Raw genomic sequence first — 24237 nt, forward strand, 5'->3', positions numbered from 1 at the left:
GCACACACCTGCTTCCCACTGCTGCTGTTTACTGACTCCCAACTGCACCCAGATCTGTCAGAACCAAGGAACCCAGGAGACCCAACAACCCAAGGCAGGCAGGACAGTAAGGTGCTCAGTGAAGGGAGGGCTGGTGAAGCTTGGCTTCATATGCATTTGTTCCCTACACCCCATCACTTCATCCCAGCATCAACCAACCCTTCACCACAGCTGTGTGGGGCAGACAGATGTAAAACAGCTCCAAATGTTTATGGATCTGGTTTGTTCTGAATGGGGATCAGTGTCTTTAGCTCAGCTATCACATCAGTGTATGAGGAGGATTTCCTGGCCAGCTTGGTGGAGTGTTTCCCCTCTCTGCTGCCTGACACACCCTGGGGTGCCTTTCCTGAGCAGTCACCCCACCTGTCAGACAACCCCAGGACAATGGCTTGGTGCTATGAGCCCACAGCAAAGTGGCAAAATCATAAAGTCCATGGCAAACACAGTGAAACACATCATTTGTACAGCCACAAAGGATCCTGAAACCTGTGTGTTTCCTTCCCAGCAGGAGCAAGGAGTGCAGGCAGCAGCTCCCAGGGCTCCACAGAGGACCTGCCAGTCAGGGAGCTCCCCTGCAGCAGTGCAGTTGTATCCATGTATTCCCACTATCAGCAGAGTTAAAGCCTTGTTTTTACCTCTTCCATCCTGTGTTCCAACACACCAGAGTGTGCACATTAAGTAAGCTCTCATTTTATTTCTCCATCACTTTACTTTTAAAATCACTCCCTATTTTAAGCTATGATATATTGGTACAGTGTAATCACTCACTTGGGTTCACTGCTCAGTCCAGAGCACATGGGGTTCAGCACTAAATAAAGGATCACTGTCACCCTTTATTCAGAGTGACTGGAGGAGCTATGATGATCTAGCAGAGAAAATTGCCAAATCTAAACGGTGTTAAACACCTGGGCACTGGAACTTTACCTCTGTGACTAAAAAATATTTGTATCTTAATCAGAGCACAGCAGGGCTAAACTAGAGTTAAGGGGTTTTTAGAAGTCTAGGCTGGACAAGCAAGGAGAAAGGGACTCTGCACAAACAGCGTGGCTTGAGGGAGAGGAGGAGGAGCAGCAGAACACACCTGTAAGAACATTCCAGTGGCAAAAGCACTGGCAAGGCACATTTAACTGTGTTTGTTCCATTATGTGATCTTGTGCAGGCTCCTTGTGTGGTCACAAAACAGTGCTGAGGGCCTCCCTCTTCCCTGGACCCTGTCCCACAATGAAGAGGATCAGTGATTGCTGCTATCCGTGTAGCTGTTGCAAAAACCCCCCAGACAATTAGCACAGTCAATTAGCACAGTCAATTAGCAGAGAAACTCCTAACTTGGCATCAGTCCCACCTCGATGGCTGTCCCCAAACCAAGGAACCAACCTCCTTTTTGAAGTGCAATGAGCTCTACAGGACCAACAGAAGATTAACTCTCCAAAGCAGTCCCAAAGAGCAGGCACTTTCACGTTCAGAGAACAAAAACTATTATGGCCTTAGTTTGGAAGAAAAGAGCTCAGTAAATAGTAAGGCTTGTTAGAAGAAAACTAAACTAACATTTCACAGGGCCAGGCATGGCTACCTGTGGTCCCTGTCACACACAGGGATCTCACTGTCCCCAGCAGAGCCCATGCTGGCTGTGGGCACTTCTCTCTCCCCTTGGCAGTGCAGGGAACACGGAACATGTAACAAGTGCCAACAGCACAGCCCAGAGAAGAGGGGTTTGCTGGTGTTGTTAGGGGACTGTCCCCACAGGCAGGGATTACAGAGAAGTAAGAATTTTTTCCAGCTGGTCCAGCTTGGCACTGATCTCCTGGGCTCTGTAGGAGAGAACACCCAGCAAGCAGTGCCCAGAGACAGGAGCTTTACAGAGAATTCACAAAGAGCTGCCCATGTACAGCCAAGCTTTACCTCTCTGAACAGCAGTCCCTGCTGAGGCTGCTCCCAAGAGCCAGGCCCCCTCCTCCTCACCCAGTACAGCCTTCTCTGCTGACAGCCTTCCAACACACCCAGCACTGACCCAGCAGACACTGCTTGCTTAGCCAGAACCTCCCTGGGCAGAACCACCTCCCTGCAGTACCACTTAGAATCACAGAATCGCCTGGGCTGGAAGGGACCCACAAGGATCAGACACCCCAACAATCTCAGAGCATTGTCCAAATGCTTCTTGAGCTCTGTCAGGCTGTGCTCACAGGGAAGCTGTTCCAGGGCAGTTTTCCTGCTGTGGGTTGTAACTCCAACCCCAAGATATCCATCTGGGGCGCAACATCCAGTACCTCTAACACAGCTTGCCATGGGAAGAGCTGCAAGGGACTCCAGGTGCTCAGGTGTGACTGCAAACCCACACTGAAACCATCCCTAAACCTCTGCACAGGTGGATCCAGACAGCTCATGCTACCTAGGCAAGTTTGCTCAGATTCAAAGTCTCTGCCGTCATCAGGGGCTGCACCTTAAGGCTCCACCCAAAGCACAACGACACCAGCAGGTGCTATTAGGGCAGGGAAGGACACTCCTCAGCCCCCAGCACACGCTGGCCCTTCCTGGTATTCAAATCCTTGCTGCCAGCTGAGCAATGACCCTGCTGCAAACACAGACCTTCAAAATGCTCCAAAGACATCTGCTCAAACCCCAGACTCAAGTATCACTCTCCTTCATGCTCAGGAGCCTTTCCAACAGCAGCAGGGATTCCAGAGAGAGGTCTACTGAGTACCAGCTGTACTTATTTAGTCAGCTCACAATTCATCTTTAATACACAGCCAAAACAGAGCACCTTATCTTGCTAGCAGTAGAAAAGGCAAGGCACAGCCTCATTACAAGGCAGGTCCTCAGCTATGAAGGACTGGCACACTCAGATGGCAAATGAGCAGGTTTTTCAAGTACCCCAGGAAATAACTCCATGGGGACTGAAAGAAGTTTTGACCACTCTGCTTGCAAGTGGATCCCAATAAAAGAGAGAATGAGCTGCTCTTCTCTCCCATCTCCAGGAGCTGCTGCCAGCTGGCTCTGGTGGTGTGTCCAGCACTCACTGGGACTGGCTGAACTCCCTGCCCCAGGGCTGAGCTCAGCTCTCTTCCCAGAAGATCCTGTATTCAAGATCTGAAGAATTTTTGTTGGTTTGATTCACATATTCCCCAGAGAAGGAAGCACATATTTCATTTTGGCAGGAAAGAGAAGGCAGAGAACACATGCCCAGCAGTGGCAGCCAAAACAAGACACTTCTTTCCTTAGGACACTTGGCCTCAGTGGATTTTGCTTTAGAAATCCAGGAAGGGAATAAGAGCAATCAGAAATGTGTTGAAAGGTCAGGAGCCCTGTATCACTAAAAACACAGCTAGAAACACAGACCACCTAAGCCACCCTCTAAGTGCAGGAATACCACAAAAGCTGGGTACACACTGAGCCCACTGGGCTCCAAGAGCTCTGCACAGCATCCCAGAAACCCAGACTGGAAACATCCATCCAGCTGACATCCCTGCAGTGCTGCCAGCACAGCCCATGAAGGGTCCCAAATGATGGGCTGTCCCCACAGCAGCTGCAAGAGCTCCTCAAGGACCTGTCCAAGGTGAAGAACAATTTCAACTGGGCCCAGAGTTCACACTGAGCTTTCAAATGGCAGAAGCCACAAAAGGTACTTGATAGAGGAGCTCTCAGCAGCTGGCGCCCTGCAGACACCCTGGAATCCCATTGATCCTCCTCTGGCAGAGCACTATAGGAACAGCAGTCTAGCAGGGACAGTCTCCACATGTGGAAGGGCAAAACTGCTGAATGCAAACAGATCACAACAGCCTGATGAATTCCTCCTAACATCACCTGCAGCAGAAATGCTGCAGGTCCCAGTCAGGATAAAAGCAGGAAGATTAGAAGAGGGCAGTCTGGACAGCATTGCTTGTCCTGCTCCATGAGCAGGGTGGCTCCTTTGCACCAGCAGGTTTGGAAATGGCAAAGGAAGCACCCAACATAAGGAATTCTAGTCTAAATCCTACATTCTATGACAATTTCACATAACTCATTCACCTTGACAAACAAGGTTTCCCAAACATAAAGTCCAAGAGCAGCTCTTAAAGAGGAGGGGCTGGATTTCTTACAGCTGCATTACATTTATGTCACCTCTCTATTTGAGGCTGTGATGTTTCTGGCCCCAAAAAGGCTTTCTGAGTGGGGTTTGAGTGACCACAAAGGATCAGCATCATCCCTCCAGCTTTGGCCAGTGGATCACAGGACAGTCGATGACTTGCTCTGATCCTTGGTTTCACATTCCTTGTTTCCTGAAAATCTGCTGGCAGATGCTCAAGTTCTGCTGATGACAAACCCAGAGGGCTGGAGCTGGGGAATGGCTCTGTGGCAGTACCTGGAGAAAACATCACCTTTCCTGGGATATCTGCCTCACTGGAAGGAACCATGAGCAACACCAGCACTCTTCAGGAAGAGCCAGTCCCCATGACTAATCCACCTGATGCAAAGAAACAGGAAAGGATGGCATTTTCTGAGGACCATGCTGCATGCTTCCCACTGGGAAACACCTCTTCAAGCTGTGTCCAGGGCACACTCTACCTGAGCAGCCTCCCTGGAAGACCCAGAGTGCAGCTAATGCTTCCTTACAACACATCAGGGAAAAAAACAAAACATCTGGGACCCTCACTTGTTTCTGTGGATTCCACCCAGGGCAGCACAAAGACAGCTCTGGAGAGAGGCTTCTTCTCCCTTTCCGCAGCCAGAGGGGCACCTAGATGGAAAGGAACACATTTATGGCTTCCTAAGCTGGCAGAACATTCCCCGCGCAGGCTCATAGACAATTCCTCTGACCTGAGCCTTTGGCATCTTTGGAGGATTCCTTCCAGACTGGCAGTGAGGAGAGGCAGAGTCAGGGCTGCAGGCAGGAGCACAGACCCCCCTCTCCTCCCCACTGGAACTGTGCCTGGCACACAGGTTACAGCTTTACAGAGGCATTTTACAGCCAGGGACAGAGCTGCCAGTAAAATCAGCTTCAATTTACATCAGAACTCTACTTAAAGGTGTCTAATGGCAAAATTCCTTGAAAAGGGAGCAGGACTGAGCCCAAAGTCAGCAGCAAACCCTTAAGAGGATTAAAGTACCCAGAGTTACATTAGTAAGGATTAAATAATAATAAAATCCAGAATTCTGGAAAGGACAGAAACCCTCTCACACAAAGGCACAAGCCAGATCCTAAATGGGGGTAAGAAAAAAAAACTCCCTGTGGGCAAACTATTCCAAGATCACTCAGTTCACAATAATTTACTTCCTTCCCACAAACATTTGGCCTCTGTCAGGAACACAGGAGACATCGAGGAACACACTGGATTAACACTGTGCTTCTCATACTTCACACAGGGGCATCCTTGGGATGCAAGCTGCCAAGCCAGGAATAATCCCAAACCCTCACAGGGAGGGGTCAAATCCCCTGAAATGACCCAAAAATTGGTGCAAAGTGCTGGCTCACCTTCCAGCTGGCAAGGGGCCCAATGAGAGGTGAGAGGGCATGGAGCCACAGGCTCGTGCTTGCCTTCTCCATGAGGGATTCCAGGGCCATTCCAGCTCCTGAGAAAAGCTGCTACAGGTGCAGTCACCAGCTACAGGGATGAATTACCCACAGCAATTTTTAAGCTTTTAAGTAGGTGGCCAGAGGAATCTATAAATTCTGTGATACTTTATTGAAACCATGTGTCAGCTGAATGTATCACAATGGAGATTTCAATGCACACCTTCCAGGCCTGGATGTAATCCTACCAGGTTTGGCAACTTGATGCCGGACTACCAGGAATTTCCCTGCAGAGGGGAATATCCTGGTTTAATTTCTGAGAGAATGAACCCTTGTTCAGAATAGTCTGATGGTCACAAACTCTATTTTTTTTTTTTTTTTATGTTTTGGGGAAAAGGTGTTTTGGACACTACTCACTGGATGCTGAGAGACATTCTCAGGATGTTACATATCAAAGAATTTCCTTCTCCCTCAGTTAAAAAAGTATGCTCAGGTTGAATCCAAACAGACAGCAAATACCAGCCATTTAAAGAAAAAATATTAATATTTTACAATTATCCCCCAAATCAGCATTATGGAGTAGGATATTGAGGCTCCATGGTAGAATTCAGACACAAGACAATGTAACAACATGAGCAGATCCTGTCTCATCCTAGTGTCACTTCAGGGCAGGGCAGGGTTCTTTTTTTGTAAATTCAAAGTGTAAATAAGGCTAAGATAAAGAATGGTCCAATCAGTGTCTAAAGGTGTTACTCCCAGCAATCTGGCAATGAACTACCTCAATTTGCACAATTAAAAAAATAGGTATACTTGAACCTACATAACCTGTAAATGAGGAAAGATTTTTCTTTCTATCAATAAGGATCTGAAGTTCCATCTCAAGTGAAAAAGTCCATTCAGCCCACACTGTGGAGTTCTGCATAACACACAATAAAGACAATTTTATTTTAAAGCCCCTTCTGGAGTAAAAATGGTTTGGCTGGGAACACACCATTCATCTGTCTCACAACTGCTTGGATTAAATGATGTAGCACTGAGAGTTTCATAAAAGAAAAGTAAACCTCTCCTGACTTTTTCCTACTCATTTGTCCAGGACTAGAAATTCTGTTCTTACTGTGATTTCCAGATGGGAATTCAGATGGATTATCACTGCCTGGTTTCCAAAGTGAAAAGAAGAAGTGCTACTTAAATGACTGAGCAGCATTAAAGAAGAGATCTTGACTCCATAAAACCTCTTAATGAACAAAATGAAATTAAATTAAGCCAGGGGGATGCAGGACCCTGCTCCCCACAATCACCTGAGGCAGTCAAGAAAACCAGCCCTGCTTAGGCTGAAAGGAGAAGGTGTCAGGAAGGTGATCCCTGTATTCCTCTGCCTTTCTGGTTAGGAAGATCCTTAGGAGGGAGGCTACTGAGAATTAAAATACTTAAGATACTGAAGCTGTATGGGTTTGTTTGCCACTCAGGTTCAACATTGCTGGGATTCCAACAAGCAGCTGAACAGAAAAAGGTCAGGCTGAAAGAAGAATTTGGAATAATCCCTGGTATGGCTGTTGTACACCTATTGCTAAATTCCAGCCCACATTGGAAGATGCAAAGTGCATCACTCACTGGATATACCAGGCATGTATTTCTTTCTTCACTAAAACCTTCCTGGCATCTTGAGGACAAACTGAGGGATGACCAGAACAGTCTGGGATTACTAAAATTCTTATCCTCTTTTTATTGAAATAAATATATTTCTCTATAATTTTCCTGCCTGGGAACTCTGTAAGAGATTTGTTTTCAAATATTAACATCCAGATTTCTGTAAAGATGGTCTATTTGGGCAGCATCCAAGAAAGAATTGAGAAAGAAATATTGGCAATTTTCTACATAAGATCATCTGAATATCACAGAATTTCAGAGAATTTTAGACAACATGAAAGCCTCCTCTTCTAAAATCTCTGATTAAAACTACCCAGAGAGACACTGCTCCTCTCCAGAGCTAGTGCTGGAGAGGACTTGCAGCACATCAAATGCTCCAGTGTGTGTCCTGTTCCTGAGTATATCCTTAGGACTTGGATGGAAACACACTGGATATCCAGGAATTGTTCCCAATTTCACCCACCTCAGACAGAGGACACAGAATTACAAAATATTCTGGGTTACAAGGGACCCACAGGGATCCCCCAGCCCAGCCCCTGTCCCTGCCCAGCTCCCCCAGCAACCCCAGCCTGGGCATCCCTGGCAGCTCCTGGAGCTCTGGCAGCCTCAGGGCCGTGCCCATTCCCTGGGCAGCCTGGGCAGTGCCAGCACCCTCTGGGGGAAGAGCCTTGGCCTGAGCTCCAGCCTGACCATCCTCCTATCTTGGGATAACTACCTCCAGCCTTGGGTTTTAAACTCAAAATTTGTCCACACAGCAAATTCCTGAACTAAGTTTCTTATTATTTTCTTAATTCTTCCTCCTCCACTGAAATTTATCATCCTTGGTCTCAGCCCATTGGTCACTTACATGTGCAGATCTTGTTTGGCAAATGGGAATCTAAAGAGACTTTGCCTACTTAAAATGCAAACACATTAGGAAAATAAAATCCATTTTTACAGTTCTCCCCAAGGAGCAGGAGAATTATTAAATAAGAGCATTGGGAAAATCAATCAGGCAGTTGTAAATGATTCACAGGTCACCATGGTGGCTGCACGTGGGTGTGCACACATACAGCACTCACTGTATCTTACTTTTCATTGGGGAAGTGTCAGTGAGCACAACAAAGCAACTTCCTGGGCTTTGCTCTCCTACCCCCCAGAAAAGTAAAAGAAATCAAAAGTTACATTTACTTTAAGGAAACATTTATGTTGCAAATTAATCAAGAAGCAGAGATGCTAAAGGTTCTTCCTCAACCATAAATTAACACCAGCAAACCACCTCCGGATCTTCCCATCCCTGTCAGAACTTTACAAACACCATATCCTGTATGAGTAAGGTGTGGGCAAGAAAACCTTAACTTTGACTATATTAATTTCATGGTTTAAATTCACAGCCCTCCAAATGTTTTTGCACATGCAAGGCGTTAGCACTGTGCCTCCACAGTTAACATTTGCAAGGCATATTCCAGCCCACATCCCTGCTTCTAACCTTTCACTGCTTTTCCAAATGAATTTCTTCTCAGGCTGAACTTTCTCACACTTAGTCAGAGCCCCCAAAGGGAAATATGTTTTTAAAAGATCAGATCAATCTTTTTTATTTATGGGGTTCTGAAATATTTACTCTGTATTCCATCTTGGAAAAAAAAAATAATGCCACTTCCTTTTTCTTCCTCACTGTAACTGCAGTGGAAACACAGATGAACATGGATGTACATCTGTGCCCACGTGGTGAGTTTGAGGGCATCTGGCTGAGAAACTGGAAAGGAAAATGTTCTGTTTGTTGCCTGCAAACAGAACATTAGTGACCCCCTCCCACCAACTGTTCTGTCTTAGCCCAGCACCCAGGTACACACAATAAGTATGAACAGCTACAAATGGGGAAGAAGAAAGTAAATTCAGGATGTATTTATATTAAATATATATATATTACCAAATTCTCAAAAGTACTTTTTCTGAAGATCACTTAGCACCTCTTGCCACCCTATTTATCCTTAAAAGCAGTTCTTCTCAACCCTGTGACACTGTAGCAGGTGCTGTGCATCCCTGCCTTCCTCAGGATTTGCTCCTGAGCTGCTCATCAGGCTGTGTGGTGACACTGTGTGACAAATTCCAATGGCCACATTTTGCTTCTTCTGCAGCCTGAGGGTGGTCTGAAACACCCAGATGTATCCTCACCTGTGAGATGGTATTTGTGATTTTCAAAAATGACTGCCAAGCAAGGAAAAGGGGCTCAACACAACAGAAAAACCAAGAGACACAAAGAAAAATCAGGTTGTGTTATTTGGGATCAGTTGGGATTTTGTAGGATGTGGCCCAGGAGTTTCCAGTCTGTGGGGCTGGTCTCAGTGAGCATTAATGGTCTCTGACAGCTGCTCCTGTTTATGCCAGGATTTCAGGCACAAGAGAAGGAGGCTGTCAGGGATGCTCTGGGCTTACAGACAGGATCTGTGGGCTGGGCTCTGAAGCATGTCCCAAAATGGGGAGGTCACTGGAGAGCTGTGCAGGATTAACCTGCTGCCAGGCTCAGCACTGGGATCTGCTTTTGAGGAACAGCACAAAACCCAGCTGTGCCTCTTGAACAGAACTGCAGGTACACAGGAGCAGGAAATGGAGACAGAAGGGCTGGGATCTACCAGCAAACCACCATGAGTGGTATTCCAGCCTGAATTGCCATAGGAAGAACTGCAGCAGCCCAGGCATGGAAGCAAGCAGAGCAGTAGAACTGGCTTGTAGTGGAGCTCTTTTTCCACCCTGTTTTCCTGCCCATCCCCCAGATGGTGTCAGAGTACAGCCTGGGAGCACAGCCTGCTTAAACTGCAGCTTGCTTCTGATGGTCCTCAGAAAAGGTGTCACCAGGGAAAATCACACTCAACCCCCACTGTCAGCAAGCTGTCCTGGTACAGCCAGCCTGACTGACACGCTGGAGATCAAGGCTCCCGAAAGCACATCCTGATTCTTCCCACTTTCAGCAGTGCTTTATTTAAAGAACCCAGGAATGGCAGGACTCTCCCCTAGAATATCAATCAGCACTGCTCCCCGAGACTCTGGAATTCTCCCCTGGAAGAAGAGCACTCATGAAGCTGCAGACCACTAACCAGACATACTTGAAGTTAATATATCAGCTGTATTTTGAGATACCTTCAGCTTTTAGCAATCCTTCCCTGCCCACTTCCCTGTGCATTTTCTGTTTCTTTCCCAGGGCACAGAACTGCAATCCAAGCGTTGTGCCCAGCACTAACTGGGCTGCAAGCCCAGGGACCTGCACTTTATTCCATTGACACTCACCCATTTGTTGCCTCTGGCAAGTCACTCTCCTTCTGTCCTTCTGTTTCCTGCCTGCCTACAGAATTCCAAACTCCTCTGGGCAGTGACCCCAGACTCAGCCAGGCAAAGGGCTTAGAACTACCATGGACTGGGAGCACCACCTGCTGTATCTGTTAACATTTGGTATTTTGGTATTGAAAGCCCTTTGCTGAGGTGAAATGAGGCAAGTGTCATAGTAACATTTGCCAGAGCAACCTGAGTTCTGCCCTGGGCTGGTCTGAAGAGGGAGAGCACTGTAAGAAAGAGCAGCAGTGAGCAGTCAGAGCAAAGCTCCAGTGCCTACACACACTCAGGTGAACTTCACAGACAATCCTAAAACTCAGTTCCCCTTCAAGCTCTGCAAGCCAGTTATGATTAAAGCCAGTTATGATTACTCTGAAGATGCTCCTGCATGTAAGCTCCTCTTTCCTACAGAAAAGGATGGTACCACACTCCAACAGGCTGAATCTTCCAGCCACAGAATCAGAGTCCCACCTGGGTTAGGGTTGGAAGGGACTCTAAAGATCACCTTGTTCCACCCCCTGCCATGGCAGGGACACCTCCCACTGTCCCAGGCTGCTCCCAGCCCTGCCCAGCCTGGCCTTGGGCACAGCCAGGGATCCAGGGGCAGCCCCAGCTGCTCTGGGCACCCTGTGCCAGGGCCTGCCCACCCTGCCAGGGAACAATTCCTAATTCCCAAGATCCCCTCCAGCCCTGCCTTCTGTGATTCTGTGATTCTGTAGCTGTGTCCCCAGCCTGGGACATGTCACTGAACACAACCCACTGGGCACCATCCACTGAACACACCCACCCCACAGCCTGGCACAGTGCAAACACCTGATCAGGTGAGAGGAGCCCCTGCCTCAGCCCTGTCCCTGCCCCCACATGGCCCTGGCCCCACTCCTGCCCCTGGGTTTATTCAGGACCTGTCCTGGTGCCAAGAATGTCCTATGGAATGTGAGCAGCAGGAGGGAGACTGTTTGTGCCAGTTTGTAACTCCCCTAAACATGACTGGAATTCCCATGGAGAATGAGAGCACAGACCCAGCCCAAACACCTTCCCTGAGGACTTCCCAGAGTCTGGAGCAAACCACATAGGCATGTGAGCATCTCAGAAAAGACTTCCAGACCCTTTTATGGGAACAGTCAGTGACCAGGTGTCAAACTAGCCACACCTGTCTAGGAAAAAATATTAAATTGACAATTTTTTTCAAAATCACCCTCTTCTCTTCCTTGTCCCTGCCAGTTAAAGTTGGTAGCAGTCAGACAAGTCTCTTTAACACATTAGCACTGTGGGTTGCATTGTTTTCTTCTCTCTCTTGTGGGAAGTGTGGTCTTGGACCATGAGCCAAGGCTCAAAAAGGAGCTCCCAAAGCCATGCAGCAGTGTCCCTGTGAGCACATCCCCTCCTCACCACCACAGAGCTGTGGCTCTTCAAGAATGCATCCAAAAAAATAAAGGGAGTCCCAGAGACACCATCTATTGACTATAAACCCCAAAGACTCAAAATAACCAACTAAATGCAACAGTTTTTCCTCAAGTGGGTCTTCAAAGTGCTTTCCCAGCTGGAGAGTCTAAACACCACTGTCTCCTCTTTAGGCAGGCAGCGAACAAACAACAGCTCTCAGCTGAGTCCCAGCTGGCCCCACAGCTCCCTTCCTCCCAGGAAGAAAAAAGGCCAGGAAGGGCCCTCCCCAGGAGCCCCTCTGATCACAACCCCTCTTCTGAGAGCTGAAGGCAAGGGCACATTCCAGCACAGCCTCACCCCCCTGTCAGTCCCTGGTCCTCCCGCAGCCCAGGCTCACTCACACACCCAGACTTTGCTTCCCAGCACAGAGCTGGCTGCTCCAGGGCAGCCCAGGGGGCACAGCACAGGAACTGAACCACAGCCAGGTGCTCTGCACAGGCAGCAGCTGAGATGTCACCTGGCACACAAGGCTGCCTTCACCAACACCTCTTGGGTGACCGCTGGTGGCTGTGAGTAACAGCTGGCTCCAGCAAGTGACCATGGAGAAAATCTGATCAGCTTTTCCAGCCCTGCAGTTTGTGATGTGAACACACATCACCAATGTGTTGTAATGTTGTATAATGTAGTTATTATGTGAACTAATCCAGGGCCTCACTGCTGAGCAAGGGACTCCTCACTCACAGGTTCAGGATGGATGTAATCCATGCCCCACAGAGAAGCACAGGAGAGAAAACAACACCTTCCTGTATCCCTTAAATACTGAGAAATTTTAGGAGAGGGCAGCAAACCATGCCTGGAGAGCCCATCAATATAGAGGTTCCCAAAGGGATAGAAATAGCAGAGGAAGATTGGAACAATGAAGACATCTGTAAGAGAGAGGGTGTAAACAGCCAGACTGGGTCACAGAGAAACAGTGCAGCAGCGGGCAAAGCAAAAATAGCAGGAAAGGAAAGATAAATAAGAAATTCCTAAAATATAATGAGGAGCAAACTGACAAGGAAACAAGAGAGCCATTGAGTAGAAAAATGAGAAGAGACATGCAGAAGCATTGAGGGTAGGCCAGGGATTTAACCCAGCCTCGGAGGGGAAGGCGCAGGGAGAAAAGAAGAGAGCTGAGTTGTTTCACTGCAGCACAAGGAGGGAAGAGGAAGATGGCTCTGTCAGGAAATTACAACCATGTGCACTTAGGCACAGCAGCACTGGCCCAGCAGCCTCACATCCACTCTGGAGGACAGGGGACATGTCCAGGCTGTCCCTCCAGTAGGGCATGGCCATGGTAGATCCTTCTTCCCCTTTCCCTACCCCACCATTCACCAGCTCCCAATTCTGCTGGCTTGGTTTTGCCTCCATCTCTTTCAGCTAGACGAGGCTATTTTGGGATATGAGTGCGGCAGGTAAAAAGTAATTCCTGCCCAGGGGATGGGGCTGGACCCTGCACAAAGATGGAAGCATTTCCTGCCCCTCCTACTGCTCCATCTCCAGTGCCACCACAGCATCTCCTTGGGAGCCAGGTGCAGGGAGCAGCTGTTTCTTGCTTTTCTCTCCCAGACTTCAGCCCATGATGTTCCCTTCTCCCCCTCTCTCCAGGACCCAGACACCACAGAAGAGGCATTTACATCCACAGAAATCCTTCTATAGCTCCAATAACATCGAGTCTGCCCACACAGCAAAGGTGTGAGCCCTCATGTCTTTTTCTCTCTTCATGCCTCACTCTGCCCTATCTTTTCCAGCCAAAAAAGTTCCCACAACAGGTGGGAAGAGGAGAAGCTGACTTACAGAAAAAACCCAAATCTCTCTTTGCACAAGGTGGTTCCCAAGCTCTGTCAAAAGTACCCAATACTCAAACAGCAAGCCCAGGATGCACACAGCCTAGCCCAGAACATAGCCATGCCTGCCAGCAAAATTCAGAGCAAGGGAGCCAGGAGATGAGCCTGGAAAGCCTCAAAGTAAGTAAAACACCAACAGACAGCTGAGCAATGACTGCAAGAGAGACACCAAAGGAGGTGACAGGAGCCTGGGAAGGAGTTTCCATGCACAGAGCTGGACTCAGTCAAGGGAAAGGCTCAGCTGCAGAGCCCAGCCTCCCCTGTGAGCACTACACTGTGTGTACACACTGATGTGGGATGGCTGCTTGCTACTGAGATGTTTCAGCTCAGGGCTGAGGATCTCCATTCCCCACCTGCAGTGAAGTCAGTCCTGCTTCCTTTTGCAGACAGAAAGCCAAGACCCCCTATGCTAATGCCAATTGTTCACCTATCACAGAACACAGTGAAGAAAGAGTTCAGAAAAGGTAGTCTGGTTGTACTTGTTATTTTTCTTTACTATTTATCTAACATTTCTATACCCACCCAGGGTAAGTTTGGTGCTTCCAAGCTGCTGTCTGCAACCACCAGTGTTGGAAACTTACCTTTCCAGTGGGAATCATGGCTCTCACCTAACACATAGCAAAACCCAGGTGGGCAGAGGCCTCGGGAGATCTCTGGTCTGACCTCCTGCTCAAAGCTGAGTCTGCTCCAAGCTCAGTCCTGGTTACTTGGGACTTTACCCAAACAGCCTCAACCTCTCTTCTCTCCACTTCATGCCCACTATCTCTCAGTTTTATCACCGGGAACTGCCCGGCTCCACCTTCCCCCCACCCCTCACAGCGGCCATGAGCGCGTCCCCAGCTCCCTCTGGTGCCACCTCTGCCCCGGCCCTCTCTCAGCCCTGTGCCGGCCCTGGCTCTCCCTCCCCGGGGCTGGGGCACACACCCCAAACTGCAGGTTTAGGGTTTAAAAACCACACCGGGCTGGACGCCGCTAGAGGCTGGCGGTGCCCTGTCCCTCCCCGGCAAAGGAGGCAGGGGGAGCTCCGCTCATGGTCCCCTCACAGCGCTCACCGGGCAGCTCCCGGGGCACCGCGCCCCCGTCGCGGGCGGGACAGTGACAACGTCTGAGCTGCTGGGCCGTGAGGGGCGCACCCGTGCCTGACAGACCCCCAGGCCGTGAGGAGCGGCCCCGCCGTGCCGTGAGAGACCCCGAGCGGTGTCGGCAGCCCCGCCGTGCCCGCCCGCTCTGCCCCGCCGCCGCCATCTCCGCGGCGGGGCCGCCCCCTGCCGGCCGCCTGCGGTACGGCCCCGCCGCAGCCCCGGCCCCGCGGGGCCCTCGGGAGCGGGACCGCCGCCCGGCCCGGCCCGGCCCGGCACATCCGGCCCCTCGCGCCCCGCTGTACTTACTGCCTTGTGAGGCTCCTTCCCCTGAGGCAGCTTCGGTGTCTGCAAAGAGAAAAAGCAGCGCTTAGATCCGCCGGCCGCGCTGCCCGGCCCCCACCGCCGCCCCGCTCGCTCCCTCGCTCTCCTCTCCGCCGCTCTGCCCGGCCCCTCACGGGACGGAGCGGGCCCTGAGGGGCTCACCGGGACTGCGAGGGCAGACATGGCCAACAAGGGCTCGTGGTCATATAATGGTCTGGGCTGGAAGGGACATTAAAGCCCATCTCGTTCCACCCCCTGCCATGGGCAGGGACACCTTCCACTGTCCCAGGCTGCTCCAAGCCCCAATGTCCAGCCTGCCCTTGGACACTTCCAGGGATCCAGGGGCAGCCACAGCTGCTCTGGGCACCCTGTTCCCCAGCTCACAGGGAACAATTCCTAATTCCCAATATCCCATCCATCCCTGCCCTCTGGCAGTGGGAGCCATTCCCTGTGTCCTGTCCCTCCGTCCCTTGTCCCCAGTCCCTCTCCAGCTCTCCTGGGGCCCCTTCTGGCCCTACAAGGGGCTCTGAGCTCTCCCTGGAGCTTCTCCTCTCCAGGTGAGCACCCCCAGCTCTCCCAGCCTGGCTCCAGCCCTGGAGCAGCTCCATGGCCTCCTCTGGACACGATTTTTTAACAGGCAAGTGCTGTGAACCAGGAAAGCGAAAGGCGGACAGTGCAGCCGGCTCTGCTCCCGTGGGATTTGGCACAGCCGGCTCCACCACCATGCCTCCCTCCACAGGCAGTGATGGCAAAGCCTCCATGAGAGATGGGCCACAAGAATTCCCCCAGGGTGATTCTATCCTGAAGATTCTATTGCTGAAGGCAGATGGGAAAAGAAGGGAGAGAAAGCTCCCTCCACTGTCGTGTGTGGGACTGCAAGAAGCACATAGCAGAGATCATGTTCAAGCCCTAAATGAATGCAACAGGCAAAGCTGTGAGCTGGAAAACAAACCCCAAAGTTACAAGTCAAGTATCATAAACAATTAGGATTTCTAAGCCAGTTTGAAGTGTTTCATATTCATCCTAAATTATATACACTGTATGTCACATTATCTAATAATGTAACTGCCTTGCAAAATATTCCATATGTCTGTTGGAATGATGCTTGCACTGCACTGGAAACCACAGCTGAAGAATGGCACAGCGTTTTTGAATTTAAAATTTTCAACCTTAAGTAATGAGCACGGTTTGCATTTATTTACCTTATTTCTTAAAAATAATAAAACCAAACTATTGTGAGTTTGTGAATTTGTACATTTCTACTTGATTAACCTGCCTGATTAGATCATTCTTCTAGGCAACGGTATTAATTTGGCACAACTTCATAAACTCAGGGGCCAGATCAGAAACCCTCAGTGATAGTGCAGAACCTCGACAGCAAAGCCCAGGATTTTTCCACAGCTGCTACTTGTTTGAATTCTCACCCATCATTCAAGGAAAAGCAGCGATGGCACAATAGATTTATGCAAAATGCTGTCCTGGTGTTCACAAGCAATAGCATGAACAAATCATAAAAGATATGTACTATTTAAATAGCTTTAAAAAGTACTTTAGTCAAATTTAACAAGAATCAGGCAACACACAAAATTTGAGGAACAGCCATTTCTGAACTGTGTCAAGAAATGTTGTTACTCTTAGTCATAGATAGACTAAAGTATTCATGAATTTAAAAATTACCAACTAAAAATCCCCTTACAGCCCACTCTATATCACCTTTGAGGTCAGACCAAGTAATTCCAGTTGTGAAACAAAAGACAAATTTCTGAGAAAGTTGCAAAAGTCAGTAACAACAGGGAGGTGGGCAGGGAAGCTGGAAAATGGGCCAGTTAACTCCTCTGTCCCAAGAAGCTTTCTGCATCTCATTTGAGTATCTGCTGCAGACTGGGAAATGTGCACGGGAAAATGGATCTTGAAATGCAGGGCAGAGGGCAAAAAACCTCCCCAAAATAATCTGATATTCTCAGTAACAAATAAACAAATGAACCTCAACTTTCCTTGGCTCAGAAACACCATCTCTCCTCAGGGATGGTTATTCCTCTACTAGTTTTCTACTCCTTACCTCAAAATCCTTTCAGTGACAGAACCACTTTAACTCAGACTCCAAAAAATGTGCACTTTGGAAAAAAGCATTTTTCCATATTCACCATTTGAATGAGTCATCTTCCTTTTCATATTTTTTGAATTGAGCAGAACCCATTCTTGGAAAACATTAATCTGAAACTTGAAAAGCTTTGAGAAGTTTTTAGCTGGTGAAACTCAAAACTTGGCCTGAAGAATCCAGCCCCGCTCAGAGCATCCAGGATCTGTTCTGGTGAGGGCAGCTCAGCCCTCAGCTGGCACAGCCCTGTGGGGAGGACACGGAGAGCTGAGGGGCTTGGAGGGAGGCAATGCAACAACTTATAATGTAAATAAATAATAATGAAAAACAACTTGAGCAAAATCATCAGTCAGCCCAGAAAAGCTTATCTGGAAACAGAGAACTTCCACCAATTCTTGGGTTAGAGGCGATATATCCTGCGAGGGTTAAACTCGAGCCTTGCTATTTTCTTTCTCTGCTTTTGGAAGAATTCTCCTTTGGGTACAAATCTCCCTTGCTTGGCCTCAGCCCAGAGGTTTATAAATTTGCTGTTTGAAAGTCTAATAAAGCAATTTCAGCCTTTTTTTTTTTTTTGGAGTTATCTAAAAGTGAAATAATTTTCCTGACTCAAAACATGCAGATGCTTTGCTGCTCATGTTGCTTAAACACGACCCAACTGTACAAAGCAGAACTTTCTAGCTGACTAACTCCTGAAGGCAATCCAAACCTTTTAATGACCTGAAAAACCCCACACAGCTAAAATAAAAGCACCATAAGCAAAACATTTTTAAGCCCTGGGTTGCGTGTAGGCGAAGCAGTAACATTTGGGACAGAGCCTTCCATCGGCACCGGGAACGCGCAGCCCCTCCGCTCCAGCTGAACTCCAGCAGGAGAAGGAGCCGGGATCCTGCAGGGCTGCAGAGCAGCTCACAAAGGAGCCTTTCAGCTCCACAACATAACTTTTTTGTTGGGTTTCTTCTTTATTTTATTTGTGAGTTTTGGGGAGGCAAAGGGGAAGGAACACAACCTTTTCCTTTGTTCCTCGATGAAACATAGCAGGGCAATTTCTTACCTACGTTTCTGGTTCTTTGCAGAACCCTTAGACAGGGATTTCCGTGCCTGGATCTTGGCTTTCGGGGGAAAGCAGAATGGGAACTTGTTCCTGCAAGGCAGCACGTCCTGAAGCAGAGCTGCCTCAGCCCTTCTGCAAACTGCCAGAGCAGTCGCTGCCTGAAATTCTCCAGCCAATGCTCAGCACCACAGGGAAGGCTCAATAAACAAAGAAAATGCCCTGTTTTATAACATAAACTCCCCTGCTCCTGAAGGCAGACAAGAAAAGAAATCAGCCTCAAGAACACGGGTCACCTCCAACGCAGCTTGTCTGCTACAGAGAGCTGGAGTGGAGGCAGGTGCAGCTATAAAAAAATCCAGAAAATTTCTCAAAAAAATGCTCATTGCAAAGAAAAATGTGATGTTGCCAGGGCGAAACTCTTCATGTGGAACTGAACAGCTCAAAGGATGAGAAGACAGCAAGTTCTGCAAAGGGCAAAACAAGTAGTGGATAAGGACAGATTGACTGCACGAGCAGAGAGGGTGACAGACCTTCCCCCTGCTGTAAGGCTCAGGTGGGCCCTGACACAAAAACCAGCACAGAAATAACCCAGATCAAAGCAAGGACAACTAGAGGCCCCCAAACCTTGCATTTTGTGTCACTGAGTGGTGACAGACAGGCTGATGACACAAACGTTTTGTTCTGCCACAGAGGTCCAAAGCAGATCAACACCAGTTTCTCTGCTCTCTCTTGGCCTGAGCCTTTTCTGTCTCCTGCTCTGTCACCTGCAGCACCATCCCAGGGCCCGTTAGTGACACAGGAGCCACACAGACAAGCAGAGAGCAGAGGCCTGGGATGGGGTATATCCTTCAGCAAATCACAAACAGCAGCTCTTGCTCTTGCTGCTGGAATGGGCAAAAAACCTAAAGAGAAGAAAGGAGCCTCAGTTTGTTCTAGCTCCTCTGATGCTGAGCTGGGGTGTCTTCCAGGATCAGTCCAGCTTTGGGAAAGGCAGATGTTATGTGACTGATGGGTGGCCAGCCCTTGGGAAAACCATGGCTGGCACCATCCTGCCAAAAGGGAATCCAGGTTCTGCCACTGCAGCCCGGCTCCCCCCTTTCTGCCCAGCCAGAAAGAAACGACTGAAAGATTCAGGACCGGAGTCTCTGGCAGCTGAGAACTGCATGGACTGGGCCAAGGGAGCTCACATTGCAGTGCTTCGAGGAAAGCAGCCCTGGGAGAGCTGGCTGCCACTGCCCTGGCACTGGATCTGAGACACAGACTGGAGATCACTGGAGAACAGCAACGTGCAGGGTTACACCCTCAGTGCAGCCATCCCACCATGTTATCCTGTTTGTCCCCTGGGGCAGCACCAGCCCCTTCTCCTCTGTGAAGCCTTGGGGCAATAAAAGCATCTTTCACAAAAATCCCCTTCACTCCTGCAGTCTTCTGCCATCCCAGCACCATTCCTGGTCCGGTCCTTGAACAACTCACACTGGATAATACCACACAGGGCTTCCCTCCAAAAAAATCCTTCCTTCTTTTCTCCTACCCGTCCTTAACCTTTCACTGCAGGTTATTCCTCTGCAGCCAGGCACACTCTGCCCAGTACCTCAGCTCCCTGGGAGAATCCCGCTGCCAGAGCTGCATCATGTTTGCAGTTTCATTTCTTGCTGAAGAGTGTAGATGAATAAATAACTCATTTGTATTTTTATTGTCTTAAAGCAATTTGAATGCACTTTAAATGTAACTACTACATGAATCCACTTACAGTAACATAAACCAACACTTTCTAAGTATGTATCACAGATATAAATTCTGCTTCTCCATCACTGATGTGAGAACTAATGATTAATTTCCACATTCAGAATTTTGAAAATTTTCATCTTCTGCAACTACACATGACAAAGACCTCGGAAGCAAAAGGTAAAGTCATGTCTCCACTGAGTTCATGTCAAAACTATGGATATCAAATGTACAGGTCTATGTTGATGCATCCATATAATTTAATATATTGCTTAATTTTATTATCAAAATATAAATGAATACAAATTAATTAGATCACACACTAGGAGGTGACATCCTACTAACAGAGCTCCTAAAATTCCAGCTGAATTAAAGATCCCATGGTGCTTGGGGAAGAGAAGTAAAATAAAAGCAATCCTTGTCCCACGTTTAAATACTACAATTATTATTGCAAAATTGTTGCAATGCTGTGATGTAATGGTGAAGCATATCCCTGTTATTTTAGGATTTTTTTCCTTAAGCCGCAGAGTGAAGCTACTTGAAGCTACATTTAAAGGACTTTAAAGAATTTTGTTGGTATTTAGAAAAGAAATACCAGCATGGAAAAACAATTCAGAAGTAGAGAAGCAGATCTGTGACATTAAACAGCACACAAGGAATATGCAACCATGCAACTAAGGATGTGTTATGAGACTCTGACAAACTCTGAGCAGTTAAGGATGAACACTTCTCAGCTGTGCATGTGCTGACTTTTGAGAGTTTGAGCATTTAAAACCTGATATTAGCCTTCATTATTCCTGGATTTTCAACCACTGGTTACACCTGAGGAGCTAAAGCAGATGCTGCTGCCAGCCTGGCACAGTGACTCCAGTGCTCACCTCAGGGACAGGAGACAAACCCAGAGAAAGGCTCAGGAGGAGCTGGTTTGCAGTCCCTGCTGTTCTGGTATTTCAGAGCTCCAAATCCTGCAAACTACACTTTGATTGAATAAACCACCTCAAACTTTCACATTTCTGCAATTAAGCAACATTGGATTGCTCAGTCTTACAGAAAAACCAGATCAAGCCACTCCTGACCAAGCACGAGACCTTTCAGGCACACAGTGCACTTGGGAAGTGACCTCAGCTGACAGCAGGGGCACAGGGGCAGCTCAAGGAGCATTTTGATTTGAACATAAAAATACAGCAGTCACAATGCCCATATCTGATTTATATCCTCCCAGGCTGACTTCTCAGGGGTGGATGGAACTCCCAGCTGGGCAGGAGTGCAGAGCACCTCAGGGAGATGCCACCACACTGCTGGCACGGGGACCTGCCAAGCAAAACTCTGTGATCTGAGCTCCCCCTGCACACAGGGATGCCCTCAACAGCCCTGGGCAGGAAATACTGCCCTGAACAAGGGAGCTGCTCCTGACCTGGGGAGAAATATTGCTGGAGTTAAGAACCACAAAGCTGAGACATCCCCCATGTTTATCACTGGGCCCCTCTCAGAGGGACAGCCCAGAGAATTACTGGTGACCAGGGAAGCAGCAGAGCAACCTTCAAGACCTTCTTGAAAATAGACCTAAAATCACAGAATATCCTGGAGGGGACCCTCCAGGATCATCCAGGTGTCCAACCCCTGTCCCTGCCCAGACCCCCCAGCAGCCCCAGCCTGGGCATCCCTGGCAGCGCTGCCCAAAGGCTCCTGGAGCTCTGGCAGCCTCGGGGCCGTGCCCATTCCCTGGGGAGCCTGGGCAGTGCCAGCACCCTCTGGGGGAAGAGCCTTGCCCTGAGCTCCAGCCTGAACATCCCCTGGATCTGCATTATCCCAGAATTCCCGAGATTGCAGCAGGACTGAGATACCTCTGTGTGCTCGCACATGGGTCTGGAAACAGTTGTAATACTTGTACTTCTTCCCACATATTCCACACTCGTAAGACCCTGAAAAACAAGAGAGAGAAGCACACATCACCACGAGAGATCAGGGAAAACAGCCTCCCTGCACACTGGTCCATAAACTGCAAGCAAAAGGGTGCACTTGACAGCAAAGTAATTTTTGGACGGTTCATGGAGATAAATGCAGGAAATCACTATCCCAGACCTTATTCTGTCTGTCAGCCTTATTTAAGATTCCAAACTTACATTTTCAGTGTATCTTTTTAACTTTGCTAACGTGAAAGGGCCACTCTCAAAATAGCCTGACTTATAATTTTATAATAATGACTAATGTTTCCTATGGACAGAAATAACCTTGAATTACTTTTCAGTAAGTTCCTAGTAGCTGGGAAAAAATCCTTTTCAACTGAAAAAAGAAGGCAATATGTTATCTTGAGGCCTGGAGTTTTCAAAATTTCTCAAGAAATGCACAATGTACAAATTTCCCAAGAAACCCACAGAGATTTGGTAAATATCCACCCAGAGGAAACCAAATAGATACAAATAGAACTTTTGCCCTTTTTAAGGAAAAGCACATGACCACAGTAGTCCCTCTTCTCAATTTGTGTCTCTAATTCCAGAAAACACACATCTGCAAACAGTCATTTGAAATGAAACCAGAGGAAAAGAGCTGGGAGAACCATTTGTAATGATGCAGTTATGCCACGAATTTAGACTCTTTTGTTATTGAACAGGCAGACAGAAATTTCCTTAGATTTGTTACTTGAGTTGATTCAATCTCTTTTTTTCCTACTTGACTTTGCTGCACAGTCTATAAATTCACTTTCCAGGCTCTTATTTGCAGAATGCACTGCATTTCTTAACTGTCCATCAGAGCTGTGGAACTGGGATCCCCTTGGTGCTCTTTGGAGAGGGTGAGAGCATCACTTGACTGAAGAGGAGGTGGGAGAAAAAAAGGAGTGAATTAATTTGGTATGAATGCAGAATTTCATGTCCATGCACCTTTCCTCACACAACCTTGAAACAATCTTTTCCTGACCATGCCAAACAGCAAAACTCAGGGAGGAGCCACAAACAAGAACAAAACCATTGACACACACCCAGATAAACATTCCCAAATGCATTTCACAGCAATACTCACCTGGAGCTACTCAAAGTGAGCTCTAGCCAGGAACAAACCCAGGCTGCAGTCTGAACACACTATGCCCATGGTCCTTTTTCCCCTTCCCATGTCCCATTCTTACAACTTGGGAAGAAAACACCCCCCTGAGAGTGTCAGAGCCCTGAACTCCCTGCCCATCACTGATAGCACCACCTGGGGCTGTGTCCTGAGCTGGGGAGGCTCCTTTGTCACTGATGCTGAAAGAGGCCACTCGCCACAGTCCGATACACCAGAGTACCCAGCTGAAAAAATGCTCCCATATTCTGATAGCACAGGCACTTGGCTGTATCTGATCTGCTCCAGAGCCTTTTTATTATCATAGCTGACTGTATTTTATATAGATATGTATTTTATATAGACGGTGGGACAGTCACCACCTGTGGTCACTCCACACAGGCTGCCTGTGAAACCCAGGCTGTCAGCAGCGTCTGCCAGCCCTCACTCACTCCCGTGCTCAAGGACTGATTCTTTTCACCACCAACCTCCACTATGCTCTTATGAAAACTCTTGGAGCTGGAGCCCCAAAGCAGCAGATGAGAGCACTCACCATGCCCTGGGCCGTGCAAACAGGAGCCCTGAGCACAGCTGAGGTTCAGCTGAACCAACAGCAGGATGTGACTGATGCCCACCCACATCCCCACAGTGTTGGCTGCACATGGAGCCCTGGGAAGAGTTGGAATGGCTCCAGAGGAGGCCACTGAGTAAATCACAGGGCTGGAGCTCTCAGAGCTCCTGCCAGGGCCTGAGGGGGCTCCAGGAGAGCTGGAGAGGGACTGGGGACAAGGGATGGAGGGACAGGACACAGGGAATGGCTTCCCACTGCCAGAGGGCAGGGCTGGATGGGATATTGGGAATTAGGAATTGTTCCCTGGCAGGGTGGGCAGGCCCTGGCACAGGGTGCCCAGAGCAGCTGGGGCTGCCCCTGGATCCCTGGCAGTGCCCAAGGCCAGGCTGGGCAGGGCTGGGAGCAGCCTGGGACAGTGGGAGGTGTCCCATGGGAGGCCATGGCAGGTTCCTTCCAGCCCAAAGCATTCTGTGATTCTGTGAGTTGGTGCACACAGGTCAAACACAGTGAGGGGCTCTAGGCTGCATTTTCTGCCCCCTTTTTATTGTATTTCCTACTTCCTCTGGAGACAGTCTATGGCACATAAATGCACTGTGCAGTTCTCCAAGAA

General features: G+C 48.6%; 1 protein-coding gene across 1 annotated transcript in view; it reads right to left on the minus strand.

The window, feature by feature from the left end:
* ZNF618 (zinc finger protein 618) overlaps positions 1–24237 on the minus strand; it is a 143682-nt gene that overhangs the window by 32544 nt on the left and 86901 nt on the right. Inside the window, exons 5-7 of the mRNA XM_066563000.1 lie at positions 21868–21945; positions 15135–15173; positions 4667–4750 (exon numbers count right to left, since the gene is read on the minus strand). Of these exons, the coding sequence (XP_066419097.1) occupies positions 4667–4750; positions 15135–15173; positions 21868–21945 (201 nt within the window). The remainder of the gene's footprint in view (positions 1–4666; positions 4751–15134; positions 15174–21867; positions 21946–24237) is intronic.

The sequence above is a fragment of the Molothrus aeneus genome, chromosome 19 (genome assembly GCF_037042795.1).
Source record: "Molothrus aeneus isolate 106 chromosome 19, BPBGC_Maene_1.0, whole genome shotgun sequence".
Taxonomy (NCBI): Eukaryota; Metazoa; Chordata; class Aves; order Passeriformes; family Icteridae; genus Molothrus; species Molothrus aeneus.